This window comes from Exserohilum turcica (genome assembly GCF_000359705.1).
Source record: "Exserohilum turcica Et28A unplaced genomic scaffold SETTUscaffold_24, whole genome shotgun sequence".
NCBI lineage: Eukaryota > Fungi > Ascomycota > Dothideomycetes > Pleosporales > Pleosporaceae > Exserohilum > Exserohilum turcicum.
In genome coordinates this window covers 215,756-237,142 of record NW_007360070.1, presented here as the reverse complement: position 1 = coordinate 237,142, position 21,387 = coordinate 215,756, and the positions used below count along the sequence as shown (strand labels likewise).

Genomic DNA, 21,387 nt, shown 5'->3' with positions numbered 1-21,387 from the left:
TCGGTATTCTTGCGACGTGTTCGAAATGCGAAAATCTTCGAGAACGCACAGACCGCCCTGATGACTAATAGGGAGACTACTAAACGAAACCAAAAACAATTAAAAACACCAAATAAAATAACAAAAATCAAAAATCCTATATCTAAACGCCGAGACAGCCTAATCCCGCTGTGGCACCATATCTAACCGCCAGGACAGTCTTTGCCTACTGTGGCACAAAATTCAAAAACGCTATAACAGTTTTCTGGTCTGTAATAGCAAAATAAGTCGAAACGCCAAGACAGTCTTCGCCTACTGTGGCACCAAATCCAAACGCTGATACAGAGACTGGTTACCTCTGTAGAAGCACCAAGTCGAAACGCCAAGACAGCTGCTACTCGCTGGGCACTAAGTCGAAACGAGAGAGTTACTCACTAAAACTTGAGATGAAGACTCATTAAAAATGAACGAGAGAGTTACTCATTAAAACTACCTAAGTCGAAACTTTTTCTTTTTATCCCTAAAAGAGCCCGCTGGAGGATTGCTTTGCTTTCTAACATCTCTTTCTGTTATCAAAATGCTCTTTAGCACTAGGCGTCTAGTAAGCGATAGCTATCGCTTACCTAGACAAAGGCCGAAGCACCACAGACACACTTCAAGCACAAACTCGTATTTGTAAATAAATCTAGTTAGAACGGCCTCGGCCAAAGTCTTACATAGCCTCGAGCTCACTAGACTCTAATGGAACAATAATAATAATAATAATGAGTTCCTACCGCCGTCACATATCCTGTCTGAGTTAGGCAAGTGCCCGCCTATTCACACTAACTTAAAGAAAGAATGGGCCGTTGGAAAAACTACAAATATAGCAGTTTCCTAGTGCCATGTTTTTCTTGAGTACTACGAGCTAAGGACAATAGACTTTAAAACAACGTCTATGCTTTAGTGCAACAAAACATCACGTAAGCAAATAGGCGGTTATTAAGCAGTATTCCTACACAAGATAGCACGTATGAACTATAGCAACACCAAAACATCGCCTATCTTTGTTGACAATGAAGATAAAGATTCCAGTCCACCAGATATGTATGCATATACGGACGAGCCTTGGAACGTATACATCCTACACAGTCTCTGGTGGTTAACTTGTGAAGAATTCGCGCCATATCTTGAGCTTATACGCACACAGTTCAAGCAAAAGATCAAGTATGAAAAACATGCTTGTTAGGCACCAATGCAAGATAACATCCTCAATAAAATACGCGGACTATTGAGCAAGACAAACGCTACAAGTGTGGTGCAAGCAGAGTTTTTGGATAAGGACGGTCGTCGACAATACCTAACAAAGCTCAGACAGCTCTTGTTTGCCATCACTATCAGGCGGTATCACGACACAACCCTCTTCCTAGACAATGATCAGAATCGACAGATTAAGCCACTTCTGAACCCTATCCTCTCAGGAGAACGTTTGAAGTATGAAGATGCATGCTTGGAAATATGCAACTACGACTTCAACACCATTCAGCAAGCACTTAAATCTATAGTTGATCAAGACACCCCTAATAAGGATATCAACTCACTTATCCCGAAGTCTACTTTTGTTTGAATGTATGAAACATGTCAAATCATAGCAACTCTGCTATTACTGATCAAACTTATTAAGAACGACGAGTTTAAGAAATGGAAAAGGGTGGAGATGCTATCGCACTAAGACAAGGACATTGATTCACTATCTCTATATTACGACCTATCAAGTAAGGCTCTAGAGATGCATGAATTTGGGCCTGAGGATGCCCTCTTTAAAAGGGTGGTGCAAACAACTATAGATGACCCGAAGATGCAATGGCTGAGGATTGTCATTGAGGGGATCATGGCCAGGGACGTCCAAATCATGCGAGATCTTCAAACTACGAATAATGCCGCACCCACCGTGGTTGATTGCAAAGGAGAATGTCAACTTGAAAAGATGGTAGTAGTCGTGCAAGATACGTTTGTCCGGTTAGTGGTCACAGCTACATTGCAATGGCTCCATGGAAGTGCGAGCATCACTAGTTATAATTTAAACATGAATGCAAGAATACAAGAAGAAAACATTAGGAAGTTCTAACATCGAGCAAAGGATTCTAAGCACCAGGAATTTAGGGACAGTCTCATGACTGGCAATGACAGCAGCAAGGAACTAACCCACAACAGCAACCCTCGCATCTTGGTCGCGGTTTTGGATGCAGTCGCACCAAACATTGATCTAACATGCGCAAACCACATGATTTTCCTTAAACCAGCTCTGTTTCCGTCAAAAGAAGTGCGCATTGCTAAGCAGATGCACAGAGCGACACAAACACGTCGATGCTTCATGTACAGGCCAGTCATTGAGGGACTTTCTGTCGAGGATATAGCAAGATCAAGAAGGCAGAGGAAGAAGTGGTTAGATAGGCTCCAAGCGATACCAAAACTTGCAGGGGAGCAAAACGTTTAAATGATTTCACGCAACCGCATTAAGGAAAGCGACATAGTTTAATGTACTTAATAAATAGGTAGCCTGCGTATTACATACACTCTTCTTAAAGCAATATGTCTTATGTAAAGTCCCTTTACTGCTTTAGCAATGCTTTCCCTTCTTTCATAACTACAGATATAATTTCCTCTAATGCTAACGTGTCCGTCTTCGCAAGATAATAGTCAACCAGCGCTGTCTTTGGACATAACATGCGATGTACGTGGCGCAGAGTGTATGACTGGAGTTGTATCATACAGCGAACAAGATGACCAACATTGATTAGCTAAAATCCTGTTACTAACGAACAACTCTTAGGCATTGTAACATCCTCTTTTGGCTTAAATATAGAATTGAATCCTTGTAACACACGAAAAATAGCATTTGTATTAATACTTGTGAACTAAGATAGAATTGCAGACTTATTGTAGTCAAAACCATTCATGCAAATTAGCTCCCCAAGCTGTGAGAGCGTGATGCTATTTGTGTAGTCTAATAGTCCATAGATTCGTTAAAATGTTGAACAAAAATGAGGGTGTAATAAACTATCGCAAGCGGCGAGATTGAATCCCTTGTAGTGGATATTCGTGTTGATGATTTGGTTGTTACACTAATACTGCTTAACACAGACCTAGAAAATTGAAGCCTTTGTTCCCTTGTTAGGACAGAACTTAGTGTTGACAAGCCAGAGATGAGTTGGATTCTCAGTTAACTAGATAAGTGCTTTGAGTTGTGCTACAATGGATGGATCTGTTGGAAGATGAAACCCTTGAACAATGTTTGGAGCCGAAGGTCTTCAGGATGGCTTAAGCGACATATATCTCTCCCAATGGATCTAACAAAGAGTTGAATTTGTGGTTAGGGGTGACGTGCATCTGAAGTACGCTGCACAGGACGGTCGATCGTCGACAGGATACGATGTATAGTCGCTGTTAGCCGCTGCGTTATTGATATCGCTAACATCGAGTTGACTCTCTGTCTCGTCGAATGGAAGCAGCGAAGTTGTCTTAGTGTCGATGGTTGGAGGGTAGCAGGCGACGTCAGTTAGTGTGATGTTAGTTATCGCTAGTAACCCAAATGGCATTGAAGGTGCCTTGTGGATGAGTACAAGCCGAGATGCTAATGCTAGAGTTTGCAGAAGCTTCTTAATATTAGTGTATCTCTTCCATCCTATATATGGCTCGAGAAAATGCATGGTTGTTTGTGGTAGTATTTGGACCTGGTCTGAGGCGGGGGCGAAATACTACACATCTTCGAAGATCCTTGGTTGCTATACTAAACAGTTGTTGTCTCTTGTTCTGCTGCCTTGAAATATAATGTTAGCTATACTAAGCATTAGCTAACAGGCATCTGTAAAAAAGGACGTGATGTTTTGGAATGCACTTAAGAAGTTCTAGTTGAACTTGTTGTTATAGAGCGCGACCGCATTATTCTTTAACCCAGTCACCTAGAGTGCTATTGGTATTAGAGTGCGACTGTCGTTCTTGAAATGAATAAAAAGCGCAAAATGATTGGGTGCTGTTGAAGGCTGACTACGATAGCCCTCATCGAATATTCGAAGTGGCGTAGCTGATTGAATCTGTATCACTGTTAATACAAATACTAATAATTAAGTGGTTTATAATTACAGTATTAGAGAATGTATAAATAAAATAGGCGATCAGGTGTACAACAAGCATACGCTGTTGAGAACGAAAGAGATCTGCGTTTGACTTTCTCATGTCTAGATGCGGGACTTTTGAAGTATAATAGAGCAGCCTGGACATGTCTGCAATAGAAGAGGCTCTGGTGTCGCTCCACGGTGAAGCATACGACCCAAACGATGCCATCGCTTCCTGCTCTTGTTGAACGTGGTCTATGTATGCGAACTCTTGCCCTGGCGCAGGCATTCCACTGTAACGCCAATCTAGTGGAAGCCTAAGTTTCTCTAATCTCAACTGATGCAATTCGAGCCTAGAGCCGAGGAACGGCATACTAATTCGGACATCGTGCATCTACTCCTACAGATAGTTAGAATTGTTACAGATTTGTTGGTGGCTTTCGCATACCCATCTGAACATCCACTCCCACGTAGAGTAATTAGGCGTGGTTGTTTCTCTAGGTACTGCGCATGGTCTTAAAACAAATGGCGTAGGTTAACAATCATCTGGACCTACGTTGGTATGCGACACTGAACTTGGCAATTAGTCTGGCTCTAGCTAGGTATCTAATGCCTTAAGCTCTCAGATAACCTTGTTGCAGAATGTCTTAAGCGGTCCGCTAGTAAGCTTCGCTGCTAGATACTAACTATCGCGGACGCGCTTTCGCACAAGTTCTACAGAGATAGCATTGGCGCTAAAGTACTATAACTCTCCAAGCGCTAGCTTAAAGGCATCTTCGTCTCCAGTAATGCTCTGTTGTTAAGACATTCTTGTCCTATGACGCGACACAGAAGCAAGCGGTCTATTCTTATTTAAGCAATACTCCAACGCCTGCGAGCCGCTGCCAGGCAACAGGTGTAGGTGGCGAATGCGATACGTGGGCGATACCCTAACAAGCAGGGTGGTTGTGTATAACAGCGGGTGGACGAAAGCGTGGACGTTGTGTCTAAGACTTCAGAACGTGCGGCGCAGTTTACGGGCGTTAAGTGCGACAACAAGGCAGAGGGGTGCAATTTTGAATAACAATTATATACGTAGCTGGTGGACACGCGAAGTGTGGACAAAGACAGACAATAAATAGGTGGGAGAAGGTGCGGTCTGCGAAGGCACCGCGGGTGCGGGAAACACCATTCCAAAATTGGACTAGTTTGATAGAATATATACCAAGATGATAGAAATGTACAGGCGTGTAGGCATGGATATGTTGGCGTGGAGGCATGGATGTGTAGGTGTGGAGGCATGGATGTGTGTAGGCGTGGAGGCAGGAATGTGTAGGCGTGGAGGCAGGAATGTGTGTAGGCATGGAGGCATGGATATGTTGGCGTGGAGGCATGGATGTGTAGGTGTGGAGGCATGGATGTGCAGGCGTGGAGGCAGGAATGTGTGTAGGCATGCAAATACAAAGTTCATTTGGTCATACTGCTAAGTTACAAAGTCGTTTTTAGAGTTGTATTAAGGTATATCAGATGCGCCGCATCCTCTTTATACGCTCTAACCGTCTTCGTTTGCAATTTGTAGGTATATTTAGAGTTAATAAAGCCTCTAACTTACTAGGCATGCTGTCACCTAAAAGTGCTGTTGCCACAACTTCTTCTTTATCAGACGAATGAGACCTATCTTAACTTAAGCTTAGCTTGTATTCCGACGGCGACGGGTCTTGTGTAAATGCAAATAGTTGCTCTTCCTCCTCTATTCTAGCACTGTACTAGTCCTGCTCTACCACACCATTGTCATTGCTCATTGTCTCGTCAATCAATGTGCCCCAACTTCAACGTATCGTTTCTAAGCTATAGCTCGCATTCTTGTTTCTGTCTTAACTATCTACGTTCTTATTATGTTTATCTATAGCTCTAAGTAGCGATGCAGGTATACTAAAGCTTAATCTATAGTTAGACACGGCGACGGGCGTAGATAGCGGCATGCGTAGTGGTGACGTAGCTTAGATATCATGTTGCGCGCTGCTGCGCTTTAGAAAATAGTATTAGGACAAGTTCTTATGTAGACTATTAGATGTAGGGTTATTGGATGCCGTTGTTAGTTAGTTTAGCTTGTTAGCATCGTATGGCGTTTGTGGGTTAACTGACGAGGACGGGAACAGGCTTAATTCGCGCGGCGGCTCTAGAGCATATGTTGTAACTAGCTGACTTGATAAAGTGGAGAGTAGGATGATAGGGGCTGGATGAACAGCGGGTGAAGATGCTGGGCTCTGTCCGCTTGACGACGACATCTCATCAGACGCGCGCGGTCGCTGTGCGGATGTCGGAGCTGGCTGGGAACACGAACGTGGTTGATCTGACGAATTAGAAAAGAACTGCAATACTTGTGGCCGTTGTGCAGATGTTAGAAGTAGGTTATATGCGTCAAGAGAACTCGTGTCTGATACGCAAGGCCATTGCGCAGATGTTAGAGCTAGCTGTTCTATCGTGAAAGAGTTTCTGTTTAACCTAATCTAAGCAAACACTTTTCTTTCTCGCATGCTAGGACCTTGCCTAAACTAGAGGCTAGTTTCATCACACAGATCTGTCAATCACTGTAGACAGGTAAGAGGCTGCTTCGCCACACTTATATATTCTTCACATTGTCTGCTATCTAATAACTACTCGCTCTCTCACCACGTTTCATTAACTATCTTACACTACGCTCGTGAACCTGACTAGCATACAACTACACCAGAACAACATGCCGTCGCTCGAGCGAATCGAGGACGGGGCGTACACGCGCACTAGGGAATGATCGCATTAAAATAAGCTGAGGGAAGAATGCTAAGGCGTTTTTGGTTCTTCCTACATCGTGCTTGCTATATTTGCTTTCATGTGACATCATGTTTATCAACAACATTACCCTATCACCCCTCTACACAAAGTTCCCTCGTTAGAAACTACTCACTCTTTATCCACGAATAATGGATAGTTAAACCAAAAATGGTCGGCGCATGCCAATCCGCACTGACCATGCACCGCAGGAAGCGAAGTCCACAGAAGGTATGTCTTAATCCCGCTAGAGAAGATGTGATCTAAACATAATACAGATGTATTGTCTACGCGAGCAGGGGTGGCTATCTAGAAACTGAAACTGCTATCTGCGTATACGATAGTCAGTGACCTTTGACGAGATGTCAAAAGACAGCTGGATCAACTAAAATTCTGGTGGGGTAATATACATGGGCGGAAAACCAGTGATTTAAAGAGAGAGGGTGTACAAATAGTAATTGCTATGATGCTCGACTCTGGAAATGTCAACATCAAAGGCAATTACGACGACCGCGACGAGTCTACTCACACTTACCCAGCGACAACGACACCCGCAACGCCTGATATACAGCTAAGTCTGCCTTACTAGAGTAGCAATAGCCATCTTTAGCAGACTGCGAGTGGTGCATCTATTTCGCTAAACCCAGCTACCACAACAACTAGCCTATTAGCTTAGTCTTATATTAGAACCCTGTCTTAAGTAAGCAATAACGCTATAAGCTTAAAAGCAAATCTCCACAATTCTATTTACTTATTAACGCGTCTAGCTTTAGACAATAGTAGGCTAGCCTATACACACACAACAAACGTAAAAGAGAGAAGTAACTAACCTTACTATTAGTGAGTTAAAGGTAGCTAGCAGAGAAGCATTTAAGACATTACAACAAATACACAGACGCGTCTAGAGATCACAATAAGGCATGAAGATACTGAGGAGGCGCGTGGAGGTACTGCCACCAGCCCGTTGTCTGCACCACCCACGGCGGCCGAGCGTGGAGGCACCGTGGAGGCGCGTGGAGGCACTGCCACCACCTCGTTTTCTACACCACCCACGCCAGCCGAGCGTGCAGGCACTGCCACCAGCCCGTTGTCTGCACCACCCACGGCGACCGAGCGCAGAGGCACTGCCACTAGCCCGTTGTCTGCACCACACACAGCGGCTGAGAATGGAGGCACTGCCTACAACCCTTTTTCTACACCACCCACGGCGGTCGAGCGTGGAGGCATCGTAGAGGCAAGTGGAGGCACTGCTCCCTCTAGACCAACTATTCAACACCTATGCACAGTCTTATCACAGAAAAGCAGTGCTTTAGTTCTTCAATCTTAAGAATCCCCTCTTTAACTACTAGACATTCTTCGCCCTTGCGTTTAGACTCCACAGCCTTTAAGTATCGTACACAACTTCAACGGTCCAAGCAAGCCTACCACAAATACATCTCCTTCTCTCTAGCTATTCGCCAGAGATAGCGCGCGACACGATGCAACACTGCTGTTGCAACCATCCGTAACTCTTCCAGTCTACATCACACTAAGACTATTAGCCGTAGATATTACGCACCCCCAAGAGCCTCCTTTTACGACTATTAGCAAAATAAGCGCTACTTAATCTTTAACTCTAGCTCATGCTTTAAAGCACAGCTCAAGTTTGCATACAGTATCAAGCCAGGCTAGCTAGACCACCAAGTCCACTCAATAACAGTCCTAGGACACTCGTAAAGGAGTTGTCAGCGGAACTATCTTCCCCAATAACCTACCCTCCAAGCGGAACATAACGGATGTCGCAAGTGAACAAAGAGTTGATACAGTGCATGATAAACGACTGCGAAGCTCTACTTCATTAGATTCGGGAAACCCACACTTTGAGCACACTAAAGAGAAGGTTAAGCAACTACCCCTATCTGTTCAACCCCCCCAACAATTGCAAAAGAACGGTATTGTTGTTGTCCAGGACGACGATGAATCCGCCTCTTTAGTGAACATCAACTCGCTCGGCCTTTTCGCTAGACAAACAACTGGGAAGTTTAAGATGTTCATACACGGTGGACTACTCCAAGTTCATTTCAGGCCTGATTACGTAGACCTAGTCTACTTAATTGAGCACCCATCGCATAAGGACAACTCACAACATGCTATTGCAGTCAGGAGACAGCTAGCGTACCCGCTCCGTATCAAGAACGCAAGGTCAACAAGTCAGTTTATAGTTATGTTTTATATCTAGTATATTACTAACTATTGCTAGGGAGTTACACAGTAACAATTGAGGTTGCTCAATACTTAGTCAATCAATGGCGGATCCAAGAGCAACTTAATCCATTCTTCCAGTGGATCCAACGTTACCAGGCCAACAACAATATCCAGGTTCAATGTGGAATGAACTGTGGGGATGTTATTAGTCTATCAACAAAGATAAGCTTTACAAAATGCCTCAACCATCTTCGAAGGCATAGAGGGCTAAATGCAAACGAGAACACAGTCTTAGTGTGTCCTAATAATGGATGCTATCAATACTTTGCATCAAAAACACTAGCAAAAGAGCATGTAAAGCATTGTCTTAGTAGCTAAATATAGATGCTATTAATACTTCACATTAAAGGTATTAGCAAAGGAACATATAAATTGTCTTCTTAGCTAAATATTATCTTAATATACTCTATCATAATAACCGAATAACTTGAGAGTACTACTAGACGAACGAGAGACACAGAATTCTGGTACCTATGGTCGTATGTATTAGGAAAAAGCGGTACTTGGGTCATATAGCACATGGCTCGTGATTGGAAAAGGTGTTAGGATTCTCCAGCTAGTCTCGCGTGGGATAGTGTATCACTTTTTCTCGTGAGGGGATGCGATTGTGAATTGCACCAGTGCAGGATCTCACTCTAGTCCTTTCCGCAGTGGAATTTCTTCGCGTCAAGTTAGGGAGTGATGCCACCTGCGGTCACTAAAGCAAGCTTTTTTTTTCAAACGAGTTTTCGTGTTCGCAAGAGACTGTTTCCGGGCCTTCACAAACGGCCTTTGTAGAATAATGGCTACTTAGTACCCACTGCCATCTTCTTCCAGTCTTTACCTTGAAATCCACTTCATCAGCGTCGGCAGCGTCATAGAACATGACACCCACGACACACAGTCACAGTTGATATCCTCCAGGATGAGTGGTGGGGTGCCGCTTGCGATTACGTGTATGCCTCGATGGTGGTGCTGGTCATAGGGGTTGCGATGAGCCTGATCATGGGATAACGTCGTCGCCCAGTCAGGATCGCCCGCCGTGGGACTGCCTGCGCATGCGTTGTTCTTGCGTGGACCAATGCTTGTGGGCAGTTGTGCAGGTGTTGGCAAGTGTGTGGGTGGGGGTCAGCTGGGAAGGCGATGCCGCGCACGAGAAAGGAGGCGCCATGGCAGTATTGCGAAGAAGCAATTCTCGACGCGAGCGCAGCAGCAATGGCCCGCCCGCTCGTCAAGTGTCGCTGAATGGGGTGTAGCGGTACGGGATGAATGCCCGTCACATTGCATCGCAGCATCTGCGCGGAATAAGCAAAAGGGGCACATGCGATAGTGAAAGGCGCAGGACTCAGATGCGCGCACGTTGCTGACCAAGTGGCAGGCCGTGGGCAGGCACGAAGACTGCCCGGGATTACTAGCGCGGACCCTTGCCGTGACCTCTCAAGAAGTTTTGCGTCTGGCCAGCAACACCAACCCTCCAAGACACCCCTCCATTGCTCCATTTGCATCCCAGGAAAACCGCCATCATGACTGAGTACATCAAGGTTGAGAAGGTCATCCCCAAGCTGCCGCCGCCGGCCTTCAGCGACATCTCCAAGGCCTCCAACGACGTATGTTATGGCGCCCCCGCGAACAGCTTCGTGATAGTGCCATTGCTGACCCGCACGTCCTCCAGCTTATCAACAAGGACTTTTACCACACTGCCGCAGGTCAGGAACACCAATTGGACCTGGGCGCACACGTACTGACGCGCCCGCAGCTGCCCTCGAGGTCAAGCTCAAGGCCCCCAACGGCGTCAACTTCACAGCCAAGGGCACCTCTGCCCACGACGGCCCCGTCACCTCCTCTGTCAGTCCATTGCGCCCGGATAGCACATGGCGCAGTCGCTAACACAGTCCGCAGCTCGAGGGCAAGAAGTCGCTTCCCAATGGTACGGCAACATCGCGTTCCTTTTCTCCTCGTTCTGTCAGCTTAACAATACCTTTTCATTCATCCTCCGGCTTTGCTTCATACATGTTTCACGTGGCGCAGCCTCCAGGCAATTGCGGCGCGTCTGCGACAGGCTTCGGAATCAGCTGGCTGACGACAAACCGCGCAGGCATCAGCATCACTCAATCGTGGAACACTGCCAACCTTCTGGCTACCAAGGTTGAGCTCAACGACACCTTCGCCAGTGGCCTGAAGACTGAGGTTCTCTCTAACTTCAGCCCCGCTGCTGGCAACAAGGGCCAGAAGGTCAACCTGCACTTCAAGCAGCCCGCCTTCCACGGCCGTGCTTTCGTCGACTACTCGGCTGCTGGCGCCATTGGCACTACTGCCGATGCTGTGGTCAGTCACGAGGGCATGGTTGTTGGTGGTGAGGTCGGCTACGACGTGCAGAAGGCTGCCATTACCAAGTACTCGGCCGCCGTCGGATACACGACCCCTCTCTACAACGCCGCCGTTACCGCTACCAACTCCCTGAGCGTTTTCACTGCCTCGTACTACCAGCGCGTCAACCCCGCCGTCGAGGCTGGTGCTCGTGCCGTCTGGGACTCAAAGTCCGGCAACAATGTTGGTCTTGAGCTTGCCGCCAAGTACAAGCTTGACCCTGCATCTTTCGCCAAGGTCAGTGGAAGTCCCTGACATGCACATGAGCCCTCAATGCTAACCCTTTACAGGCCAAGATCAACAACCTCGGCATTGCTTCCCTGGCCTACAACACCAAGGTCAACAGCGGCCTGACCTTTGGTATTGGCGGCTCTTTCGATACCCAGAAGCTGAACGAGGCCGGCCACAAGCTCGGCACCAGCTTCACCTTTGAGGGTTAAGCGCCTGATCAAGAGACGCATGTGGATAGCAGAATAGAGAAAAAACAAACAAGCTATAGATTCCATTGGTTCTCGCAACGCGGGATCATATCAATCTAGTGTCAAAGAACACGAGTAGTCTTGGATATGCGCCTGTATGAGATTGAGTCTCAATGCAAGGTTATAAAGATATTTGCTCTAGACATTGAAATGAGGTGCTGTGATGTGGGGGATTACTCATTGCTTGTGGGCTTGATGCGACTCGGAACGATCGGCATGATTTGGCTGGCTTCCAGAAAATTGCCAGAATTGGACTCTCCATACATCCAACACGGAGACATCACGCCATGTAGATTTCCCCGCACGCCAGGGACTAATGGCTGTGGGGAGATGCCGGCGCACATGCAAGACATGACATGTAAGCGATCGGGGTCAGGGTCAGGGTCTACGGCAAGACGTCATGGCACCCATGGATTCTGGAGGGAAGCCACCATGACAGCATTCATATTGATACGGTTGAAAAAATGGGGGACAGTTGATACTAGGTATATCACATCAAACAGCAGTGTCCTTGCGCTTCGTCTGCGCGTCATGACGATCGCCAAAAAAGCTGACCGTCAGCCCGATGAGAGCAATGACGCTCGAGACGCCGATAAAGTTGACGAGCATGTTGCCCTTTTCCCACTCCTCCTCCACCTTTACCGTTGGCCGCAACCGTCTCCGTCGCGCCCAGATATGCTCGTGTATGTTCTCGTGCGTCTCTCTATGCTGCTTGTCGTTGAAGTGGAGGACGCGGTTGCCCTGGTTCTGCTGGCCGGGGCCAAAGCCGCCATACTCGCCGTAGCTGTCCTGACCCGCCTCCTTGCCACCTGCGCCTTCACCGTGTGGGTTGGAATACGCGTACTCGGCTCTCTTTGCGCCGTGGCTGCCATAGCCCCCGGCCTTGTAGAAGGAGGGTGGGGGCCCTCGGAAGGTGCTGCGTTTCTTATTCAGGCCGCTCGCGGGTCGGGACCCGAATGCGGCGGAGCTGTAGCTCCCTTGGGGAACGTCGTTGCCACTTCGCTCCCAGCGCGACTGGCGGCGCGAGGATTCTAGTTGCGCATCGTATTGTGCGCGCTTCTCGGGGACAGAGAGGACGTGGTAGGCTTCGCTGATGGCGACGAAGCGCGTGGAAGCGTCGGGATCGTCGCGGTTGTGGTCTGGGTGGTTCTTCTTGGAGAGCGTGTAGAACTGGCGCTTAATCTCGGAAGCAGTGGCAGTGGAGGTCAAGTGCAGTGTTTCATAGTGGTTGACTAGGCCGTCGGTGCATCGTGCGGTCGAGGCGTGGAAGAAGGAAACTTGTTGGTTGCGCCGCGGAGGAGCAGGCGCCGTGCGTCGGATGCATGCGTGGCAGACATATGGCGCATTGAGGTTTGCTAGACGAGGAGCGGACAAGGCAGCGAGTGGTCGCAGGAGAGTAGCTGGGCGGGGTGGCATTGCCCATGAACTGCGTGCAGGAGGGGTTTACATTAATGGCGTGGGATAAGTGAATGTTCAAAGAGTAGACAGAACGTCATCGTCCGTTGCCGACGCTAGCATGCAAACGGCTTAGTGGGGTGCTCAACTCTAGGCCCGCGGGCAACGCAGCGGGGCGTTTCAAGACGCTCGTAAATTTCACGGCCACCCGCAACATTTGAAGCATTCACCTTTGTTGCACAATCAGCATGGCCGCCGCAGTAGCAGACGATGTCGCCAACCTGAAGTGTATGTATATGCGAGAATGCTGTTTGTACGGCGTTACAGTGGCTGATGACGTGCAGTGGACGACTCACAGAGTAAGCCAACAAACGGTGATAAGCCCGTAGGCGACGCCGATCACGAAGACTCGGACGACGATAACGAAGCCGAGGATGGCGCACCAGAGGCCGGCGAAGGGGCAGCGAAAAAGAAGAAGAAGAGAAAGCCCAGGAAGAAGAAGAAGCCTGGCGCTGCCGGTGGTGGTGGCGGACCCAAGGTGCAAACGTCACCACCTCGCGTCCGCATCGACGAGCTCTTCCCCAACGACTCGTATCCAGAGGGTGAAATCCAGGAATACGTCAATGAGAACACGTACCGAACCACGAGCGAAGAGAAGCGCCACCTCGACCGCATGAACAACGACTTCCTCGCTGAATATCGCAAGGGCGCGGAAATTCACCGTCAAGTGCGGCAATGGGCACAGGGCTTCATCAAGCCTGGCATGTCACTGACGGAAATTGCCGAGGGTATTGAAGACTCTGTCCGCGCTCTGACAGGCCATCAGGGTCTCGAGGATGGAGACGGACTCATAGCCGGCATGGGTTTCCCGACTGGTCTCAGCATAAATCATTGCGCTGCGCACTACACGCCAAATGCGGGCAACAAGATGGTTGTCAACTACGAGGATGTCATGAAGGTTGATTTTGGTGTCCACATCAATGGCCGTATCGTCGACAGCGCCTTTACAGTGACCTTTGATCCCGTATACGACAATCTCATCAACGCGTGCAAAGCTGCCACAAACGCTGGTATCAAGGAGGCTGGTATCGACGTCCGCATGAGCGATATTGGTGCTGCCATTCAGGAGGTTATGGAGAGCTACGAGGTGGAAATCAAGGGCCAGATGTTGCCTGTCAAGTGTATAAGGAACTTGAACGGACACTCTATTGGACACTTTACCATTCACGGCGGTAAGACGGTGCCCATTGTCAAGGGAGGCGACCAGACAAAGATGGAGGAAGGAGAAACTTTTGCCATTGAAACATTTGGTAGCACAGGAAAGGGTTACGTTCGAGATGATGTAAGCCTCTCCAGTTCCTATTGCCTTGTTCTGTGACACTTGCTAACAATGGATTTGCAGATGGAAACTTCACATTACGCCAAGAGAGCCGATGCTCCCAAAGTCGCCCTCCGTGTCTCGTCTGCAAAGACGCTGCTCAACTCCATTACCAAGAACTTTGGCACTCTGCCTTTCTGTAGGCGATATCTGGACCGCTTGGGTCACGACAAGTATCTCTTGGGCTTGAACAATCTGGTTAGCGCTGGTATCGTCGAGGCGTACCCGCCGCTGTGCGATATCAAGGGAAGCTACACGGCACAGAGTGAACACGTCAGTCCCATTGCTTGCACCTGAATTTTCCAAAAGACTATTTGCTAAGATATCATAGACCTTTGTGCTCAGGCCAACATGCAAGGAAGTCCTCAGTCGCGGCGACGACTACTAGGTCTATCTTTTCTCTCGAAGCCCACGACGCCCTTCTCCCTCCATGAAATGTAAGGGGAAAAGGGCAATTATTCGCCTAAGAAAACGTTTCACAAGTAACTCAACACACATACCAAAACTAACCGCATTACCATCAAATCACCAGCATGAATTACCTTTTTTGGGGGGAGGTTTTGTTCCAAATGAACACAGTCTGGGGTCGTGGCGCAGAGGTTCCGTTTGTGAAATCCATAAACTTTTTGCATGTATGTACATATGGCGGGAAGAGAGAGAAAAAAAAGAAATAATGGAAACTTCAGTACAAAAACAACGAGTCTATTAATGTAGCAATATCACCAAAAAAACCCCCCACTTCTTTTTTTTCAACAGATGTGTTGCAAGGTGTTGAATAAGGTTGCTGAACACGGGTGCTGGTTTAGCTAGTCTGCAGACTCATAAATGATGGTGTGTCTTACGTTGAGGTAAAACAGGCAAAGTTTGGCAACTTTGCTAGCTGGATTGAATTTTTTTTCTTTCGTGACGATGATGATGATGATGTGGAGAAGAGTGTTGTCGGTAAAAAGGAGGCGATACGACGATCGAATAAACGTACAAAGTCTGGATATTTCTCTGATAATCCGGGGGGGGGGAGGGGAGTTACAAAATCCCTCAATCTACATATGCTTGACTTGGCTACGTGCAATTTCCACTGGCACACGATTTTTTTTGCGAGTTGCTTTCTTGCGTGGAGAAATGATTGTTGTTGTTGTTGTTGTTTTTTGGAGGGGATGCTGGTGTATTACATACATACATACATACACGGTGCTGCGAATATCAGGGTTAGAGTTGGGTAGATAGGTAGGTGGGGAGATGGAAGTTAAGAAAAAGAGGGGAAAGGGGAAACTATGATTGTATGGTTGAATGGTTGTATGGTTTCGACGAGTTTTAGTGTTGTGAGGCGAGTTCGTAGCATGAGTCACATGGCCTGGATTGGAGAAATTAAGTTGGGAATGATGATGCGTAATATAAATTGAGAATTGGTGGGTACTGCGCACATGGTACTGGGGTGTGGTAGAAGTACAGGGCTATGTGTGCTTTGTGATGGAGTTGAGAATCTGGTGCTGCAATAGGGGGCTCTGGATATCTGGAATATATATATATATATATATGTGTTTGTGCTCTGTAAAGGGGGCTACTCTAGGGTGCAATATGGAAGAGACTTAGATGTACGTATAAGGGATTCTCTAAAGGGGAATTTTTTTGGGATTTTTTGGGGATTTTTACCACGAATAATACAAAGTATGAATGACATGAAGGGGTAGAAGAAGAAATGAAAAATTAAAAGACGAAATGAAGAATTAAAAGAAGAAATGAAGAATCAGAAGAAGAAATGAAGAATTAAAAGACGAAATGAATAGGCTAATGCCTCAAAAAAACCATCCAACCAATCAATCAACCATTAAAGAATCCATCAATCCTGCCACCGTGCTCATATCCAAGTCGAATCTCAAAGTCCAAGTTCATCCAGTCGAGTTCGTCAGCAATTCAGAAGTTGAATCACTCGACTCGCCTGACTGCTCCTATGGCACATGACTATCCAACATTTCATCTTCGGGCTGCACTGGTGGCGCATTCTGTTGATTCTGCTGCAGCCTTAGCTGCGGACAGGGATACCTGCATAGATTGGCACCGGCGACCTTCTGGCGCAGGGAATCCGGAGATAAGTGGTCGACAAAGTCTGGCGCAACGAAGAGGCCGTGAAAATTGGATGCAAAGAGCATTGCGCATGACAGCGGTTGACGAGGCTTTCCACCGGTTTCGTCAGAGTCCAAGGCGAGCGCGGCGGTTCGAGCTTCGTATTGCGCGCTGAGTTTCTGGATGAAGGGCCTCATAACAACCCAGAAGCACCTGGTAGATTGATCTGGGCGGCGACAGTGGTGAAGTATTGGTCTTCCCTCGTGGTAGAGTGACCAGACTGTCGTGTTGCCAAGTGCCCTGTTGTGCAAAGCATACCCACTCTCGGCTTCGGTTGGTAGCCGGAGCTGGCCAGTGGCACGGAATTTTGCAAAGTTGTGCCATGTGTGTGTTGACGACCAGATGTTGATCCACCAGTTGGGAACGATGACGGCTATTTGCCGAGACGGCGAGTTGCCTAGGTTGCTCCCATAGAGGTAGATCGTTATGGATGTCCCTGGCCAGTCTATTGTGGAGAGTTTGCCGCCGAAAACATGAAGCTCCCAGGATAGTCCCAGCTCAGCGACCCGCTCATCTTTAGTGTGCAGCGGTTCTGCAAATGCTTTGTGGGGGGACCTGCAGTACGTTAGCTTTGTACTAAGGATCCATCCGTTAACTTGAACTTACCAGGGTGGTAATTCCATTTGAATACGATACTTCCAGACCAAATGCGCAAGTTCATGGCAAAGCGTAATGGCAATCTTGAGGTACAGAGTATTGAGCTCAGTCGGGAATTTGTGTTCCACGACAACCAAACTAACCCAGAACTGAATATGCAACACAACGGTTGGTTTGTCATAGAAGGGATATGTGTAACCTGCTTCGTGTCCGCATTGAAACTGCTGGTACGTAGCCTCGGTGCCAAAAGTGCAGGCATCAATGCCCAAACCCATTTTGTCCAGGTTATGGAATTTGAATCGCAAGCCCTGGGGCAGTATTTTCTCAAGGAATTCGCGCAGTCGACGGTTTGCATCAGCGGTATGTTCGTATTCGCTATGTGCTAAATATCGCTTCCCCTCTACAGAGATCGGATGACCGAACAAAGTATGTCTCCACCAGCCCAGAAGTGAAGGCTCCGTCATGAATTTTGATGCGATTCTCAGAGCTGGAAGTAGTAGAGAGTAACCTTCTGGACTTAGTTGTGGCCATTTGTCTTTTGTGAACAGTGTGTGAATCTTGTTGTCGAGATCCCAACGCGGGAGGTGATTAAGGATGCTTAGCTGCTCTCTTTGGGTAGGCGGTATGATCGTTGAAGTGATTTCAGAGTTTCGAAGCATTGCCACGTACTCCAGATCACCCCCAGTACGTGCACTCCATTCCAGTCGATTTGCTTGGTTAGACATGGTTAGAATGGTAAGACGTCTCTCCGGGACAATAGTAGGAAAGGGGGGTTGTGGTATGGTAATGTGGGATAGGCTGGACAATGGGGTGGAAAGTACGAAGGGAAAATCGCTTCTGAACTTCTGTGGGATGAAGGAGGAGCATGCCATAAAGCTTCAACCGTAGATATATAATACGAGAGGACTTGACGGTAATTTCCCATGTCGAATATTCCAGTAGAACGCCATGGCTGAGAACAGCCTCATCTTCCACTCACAGGCCTAGCACACAGCTCAACCATAGTTTACTACACCTTCTTCTTCGTCATACGATATCTACCTCGATTAATTGGAGCACTAGCAATTTACCTCAAATGACTCACAAAAATAGCTTCTCCCTTGAGTAAATTTGTTTATCTGGGTCGTCATCGACCTCTTGCACGTCGAACATTTTGCGCGCAGTCTTCATGAAGGTTAGGTCGGCCCGCCTTCTCCGCTTGAAGCAGAAATAGCACACGGTGTTTTCGCCAATCAGATCCTTCAGAGTTTGTTGCAACAGTGGGAAAGCTGGTTCAAAGTAGACGCAGTCGGCGGCGAGGATGATGTCTGGGTGGGCGGGCAGCTGCGGCGGCGTTGCTTCCCCCCAGTCGTATATGGATGCTTTTACACGTGAATCCAGGCCGTTTAGGGTGATGTTGCGTTCCATGAGGTCAAACATGGGTATTTGGTCCGTGATATGTAGCGTTTTATCGACGTTGCACCCCAAAGCGACGGCCAGCCCCACGAGCCCTCCTCCTGCGCCCAGTTCAACTATCTTTTTTCCAGCAACGTCATCGCGATGCCTCCGCAGCATGTACTTGCTCAGCACCATACCCGCCGGCCACAACTGGCCACCGCAGCCATTCTTCAGATCCTCGTGCAGGCTTAGTGGGGGTGATAAGAGGCCATCAAAATCAACCTTGGAAATACCAGCAGACTTGATGGGCGCTGGAGGCACCAGGTCCTGGCTCACAGCAAAACCGTCGAGGTCAAGCATCTCGGATACCTGGTTGGAGAGTCGTGTTTAGCGATGAAAGAGTGAAGTGGGCTATCTTTGTGGAGGCTCAAAACAAATTAGTGCGCCGGTGGGACCCACGGTGGCGGGTCTGATACCCAGAGTTCTCGAGGTCCCTGCAGCCCTACACACATCCGCTTGTCGCTGTCAGTTGGACCGTTGGAGAGAGTGGGATCCTACCTGTCGACGCATCAACGTGCAACCTAAAAGTCCCATCGGTTACGTATACCAGAGATCGGGATCTGTGTACCCAGATTGGCTAATGCGCCCCGCCACGATCCCGGACGATTGCTTGCTTTTATCTTATCAACGCAGCCAAGATCTACACCAACATCCGCGCTCAACCAATTGAGTGCGCCCCGACGAGCCACGATGCCTATTCAAAGCCTCAATGCGAGCCGTTCCCGTATGCAGAGTGGACAGCAGCAAGATGCGCTCAGCCAAGGCGGCTGGTATGTACCTGCGCTGCTTAAAGCCATGTCTCCCACTCTTCCAACGTCGCAGCATCATCTCATCGCACTTGTGACACCGTCATCTTGGAGTCTAGCAGCCGGCCATGGGTCTTCCTACAGAGGTACTGCAAGCCTGGGAGGCTTGCGACCGCACCGACACTCTCTTCGTGTTGGTCTGCTCAGTCTTCTGTAAGTTCCCGTCTCATGGCGATAGGCCCATTTGCTAACAAGCAAGGCTGGGGAATCATACCAGCAGTAGGCATTGCGTACAGCGGATACACTACACGGTCCAACTCACTCGCGGCAATCATGCCTGCCATTCTTTCTGTCATTGTCTGCTCGATACAGTGGTTCCTGATCGGGTACACGTTGACGTACGGCGAAGGCGGCGCCATCTTCGGAGACTTCAAGTATGCATTGCATAAAGGAGTGCTGGCAGAGCCTGTTGGAACCATACCAGCCGTGCTCTTTAGCTTTTTCCAGCTAGTCTTCCAAGCCACGGTCTGCGCGATTGCCGTTGGAGGCGCCTGTGAGCGAGGCCGGATACTGCCCTTGATACCATTCATCTTCGTAAGCAGACTAATTACTCGAACAATGCATTGTGTCCTGATTCCAGCAGCTATGGTCAACCTTTGTCTACAATCCCCTCGCCCACATGGTCTGGGGCGGAGGCTTCCTCATGGATATCGGCGTTCTCGACTTTGCAGGCGGAACACCTGTACACATTAACTCAGGAGCAACAGCAACGGCCATGTCCGTGTACCTATCCTACCCTCTTTTTCGCTCACGTAAATCGTCAACGCGAACACCATCGCATCTCGTCATTCACCGTCCTGTCAACTCGCTCTGTCAGTTGTTAGCTATGATAAGCATCTGGGGCTCGTGGCTCGCTTTCGATGCGGGCACAACCCTAGCTTTCAACTTCAAGTCAGTCATGGCACTGTGCGTCACGAATCTTTGCGCCGCGTCCGGAGCGCTGACGTGGATGCTATACACGTACATGGAGGTCGGGCGCTGGAGTCTGGATTCTTGCTTCATGGGCGCCATTTCCGGCCTTATCATGATTACGCCAAGTGCAGGCTTCATCGATCTACCGACTGCTTTCTTCTTCGGCATCCTAGGCGCACTCGTCTGCCGACAGGCACTTCGAATCAAGTTCACTGACTTTGCGAGACGCTGGCGCTGGGTAGATCACGGCGACACATTCGCAACACACTATATTGGCGGCATCCTGGCTACCATTTCGACAGGCTGCTTTGCTCGAAAAGAAGTTGCAGGTTATGACGGGGTGACTGAGATTGTTGGAGGTGTCTTTTTCGATGGTAATATACGACAGCTACATGTTCAGATTGTGGAGGCTCTCGTTGGATTCTTGTGGTCCTTTATCGGAAGCTACGTCATGTATGCGCTGATTGATTGCGTACCTGGCTTCGAGGTGCTGGCCGAGGATAAGTGAGTAGTACATTTCGTACGAGGGCATTTGACTAACGCGTGCCAGGGACATTATCGCAGGCTTGGATGCAAGCCAGCTGGACGAAGAAACGCTTTGGACCGAGACGCAGAAGTACTATCCTTATGCTGATTGCGAGGGTGAACTGCACCTTGATTGATAGATTGGAGGTCTAAGAAGGATAAGTGTGATACATGAGAAGTAACGATCAGATTAGTATGATGAAGCAAGAGGTAGCCATATCACTTATAGTTTGTATGAAATACACATTTCTCACCGAGTTTCCGTTGCACATGAGCATTACAAC

General features: G+C 48.2%; 7 protein-coding genes across 7 annotated transcripts; 4 read left to right on the top strand and 3 right to left on the bottom strand.

Moving 5' to 3' along the window:
- Positions 1 to 1,213: 1,213 nt before the first annotated feature.
- Positions 1,214 to 1,585, top strand: SETTUDRAFT_40073 (uncharacterized protein; the record flags this gene model as incomplete). The annotated part of the gene is made up of 1 exon (XM_008028360.1): positions 1,214 to 1,585. The coding sequence occupies one exon, from the start codon at positions 1,214 to 1,216 to the stop codon at positions 1,583 to 1,585; it is 372 nt and encodes a 123-aa protein (XP_008026551.1).
- Positions 1,586 to 10,568: 8,983 nt separating this feature from the next.
- Positions 10,569 to 12,097, top strand: SETTUDRAFT_169595 (uncharacterized protein). The gene is made up of 6 exons (XM_008028412.1): positions 10,569 to 10,693; positions 10,759 to 10,792; positions 10,843 to 10,931; positions 10,986 to 11,013; positions 11,182 to 11,690; positions 11,744 to 12,097. Exons 1-6 carry the CDS (start codon positions 10,610 to 10,612, stop codon positions 11,891 to 11,893), a joined length of 894 nt encoding a protein of 297 aa, XP_008026603.1. The 5' UTR covers positions 10,569 to 10,609; the 3' UTR covers positions 11,894 to 12,097.
- Positions 12,098 to 12,240: 143 nt separating this feature from the next.
- Positions 12,241 to 13,363, bottom strand: SETTUDRAFT_169594 (uncharacterized protein). The gene has a single exon (XM_008028411.1). The coding sequence runs from the start codon at positions 13,346 to 13,348 to the stop codon at positions 12,428 to 12,430; it is 921 nt and encodes a 306-aa protein (XP_008026602.1). The 5' UTR covers positions 13,349 to 13,363; the 3' UTR covers positions 12,241 to 12,427.
- Positions 13,364 to 13,524: 161 nt separating this feature from the next.
- Positions 13,525 to 15,429, top strand: SETTUDRAFT_169593 (uncharacterized protein). The gene is made up of 4 exons (XM_008028410.1): positions 13,525 to 13,615; positions 13,672 to 14,669; positions 14,730 to 14,978; positions 15,037 to 15,429. The coding sequence occupies exons 1-4, from the start codon at positions 13,576 to 13,578 to the stop codon at positions 15,091 to 15,093; spliced, it is 1,344 nt and encodes a 447-aa protein (XP_008026601.1). The 5' UTR covers positions 13,525 to 13,575; the 3' UTR covers positions 15,094 to 15,429.
- Positions 15,430 to 16,651: 1,222 nt separating this feature from the next.
- Positions 16,652 to 18,148, bottom strand: SETTUDRAFT_40069 (uncharacterized protein; the record flags this gene model as incomplete). The annotated part of the gene is made up of 2 exons (XM_008028359.1): positions 16,652 to 17,381; positions 17,433 to 18,148. 2 exons carry the CDS (start codon positions 18,146 to 18,148, stop codon positions 16,652 to 16,654), a joined length of 1,446 nt encoding a protein of 481 aa, XP_008026550.1.
- Positions 18,149 to 18,351: 203 nt separating this feature from the next.
- Positions 18,352 to 19,168, bottom strand: SETTUDRAFT_151867 (uncharacterized protein). Its single transcript, XM_008028409.1, has 2 exons — positions 18,508 to 19,168; positions 18,352 to 18,460 (listed from the first exon to the last, which is right to left on the bottom strand). Exons 1-2 carry the CDS (start codon positions 19,158 to 19,160, stop codon positions 18,433 to 18,435), a joined length of 681 nt encoding a protein of 226 aa, XP_008026600.1. The 5' UTR covers positions 19,161 to 19,168; the 3' UTR covers positions 18,352 to 18,432.
- Positions 19,169 to 19,586: 418 nt separating this feature from the next.
- On the top strand, positions 19,587 to 21,277 carry SETTUDRAFT_151864 (uncharacterized protein). The gene is made up of 4 exons (XM_008028408.1): positions 19,587 to 19,819; positions 19,866 to 20,200; positions 20,250 to 21,082; positions 21,129 to 21,277. Exons 1-4 carry the CDS (start codon positions 19,735 to 19,737, stop codon positions 21,238 to 21,240), a joined length of 1,365 nt encoding a protein of 454 aa, XP_008026599.1. The 5' UTR covers positions 19,587 to 19,734; the 3' UTR covers positions 21,241 to 21,277.
- Positions 21,278 to 21,387: the final 110 nt, after the last annotated feature.

Coding starts and splice junctions, on each gene's coding strand:
- SETTUDRAFT_169595 (XM_008028412.1), top strand. CDS start 10,610: ATGACTGAGTACATCAAGGTTGAGAAGGTCATCCCCAAGCTGCCGCCG. Junction 10,793..10,842: donor CTTTTACCACACTGCCGCAG/GTCAGGAACACC, acceptor ACGCGCCCGCAG/CTGCCCTCGAGGTCAAGCTC. Junction 11,014..11,181: donor CAAGAAGTCGCTTCCCAATG/GTACGGCAACAT, acceptor CAAACCGCGCAG/GCATCAGCATCACTCAATCG.
- SETTUDRAFT_169593 (XM_008028410.1), top strand. CDS start 13,576: ATGGCCGCCGCAGTAGCAGACGATGTCGCCAACCTGAAGT. Junction 13,616..13,671: donor CGATGTCGCCAACCTGAAGT/GTATGTATATGC, acceptor GATGACGTGCAG/TGGACGACTCACAGAGTAAG. Junction 14,979..15,036: donor ACACGGCACAGAGTGAACAC/GTCAGTCCCATT, acceptor AAGATATCATAG/ACCTTTGTGCTCAGGCCAAC.
- SETTUDRAFT_151867 (XM_008028409.1), bottom strand. CDS start 19,160: ATGCTTGACCTCGACGGTTTTGCTGTGAGCCAGGACCTGGTGCCTCCA. Junction 18,461..18,507: donor TCAAGGGAGAAGCTATTTTT/GTGAGTCATTTG, acceptor TAATCGAGGTAG/ATATCGTATGACGAAGAAGA.
- SETTUDRAFT_151864 (XM_008028408.1), top strand. CDS start 19,735: ATGGGTCTTCCTACAGAGGTACTGCAAGCCTGGGAGGCTTGCGACCGC. Junction 20,201..20,249: donor CCTTGATACCATTCATCTTC/GTAAGCAGACTA, acceptor TGATTCCAGCAG/CTATGGTCAACCTTTGTCTA. Junction 21,083..21,128: donor GAGGTGCTGGCCGAGGATAA/GTGAGTAGTACA, acceptor AACGCGTGCCAG/GGACATTATCGCAGGCTTGG.
- SETTUDRAFT_169594 (XM_008028411.1), bottom strand. CDS start 13,348: ATGCCACCCCGCCCAGCTACTCTCCTGCGACCACTCGCTGCCTTGTCC.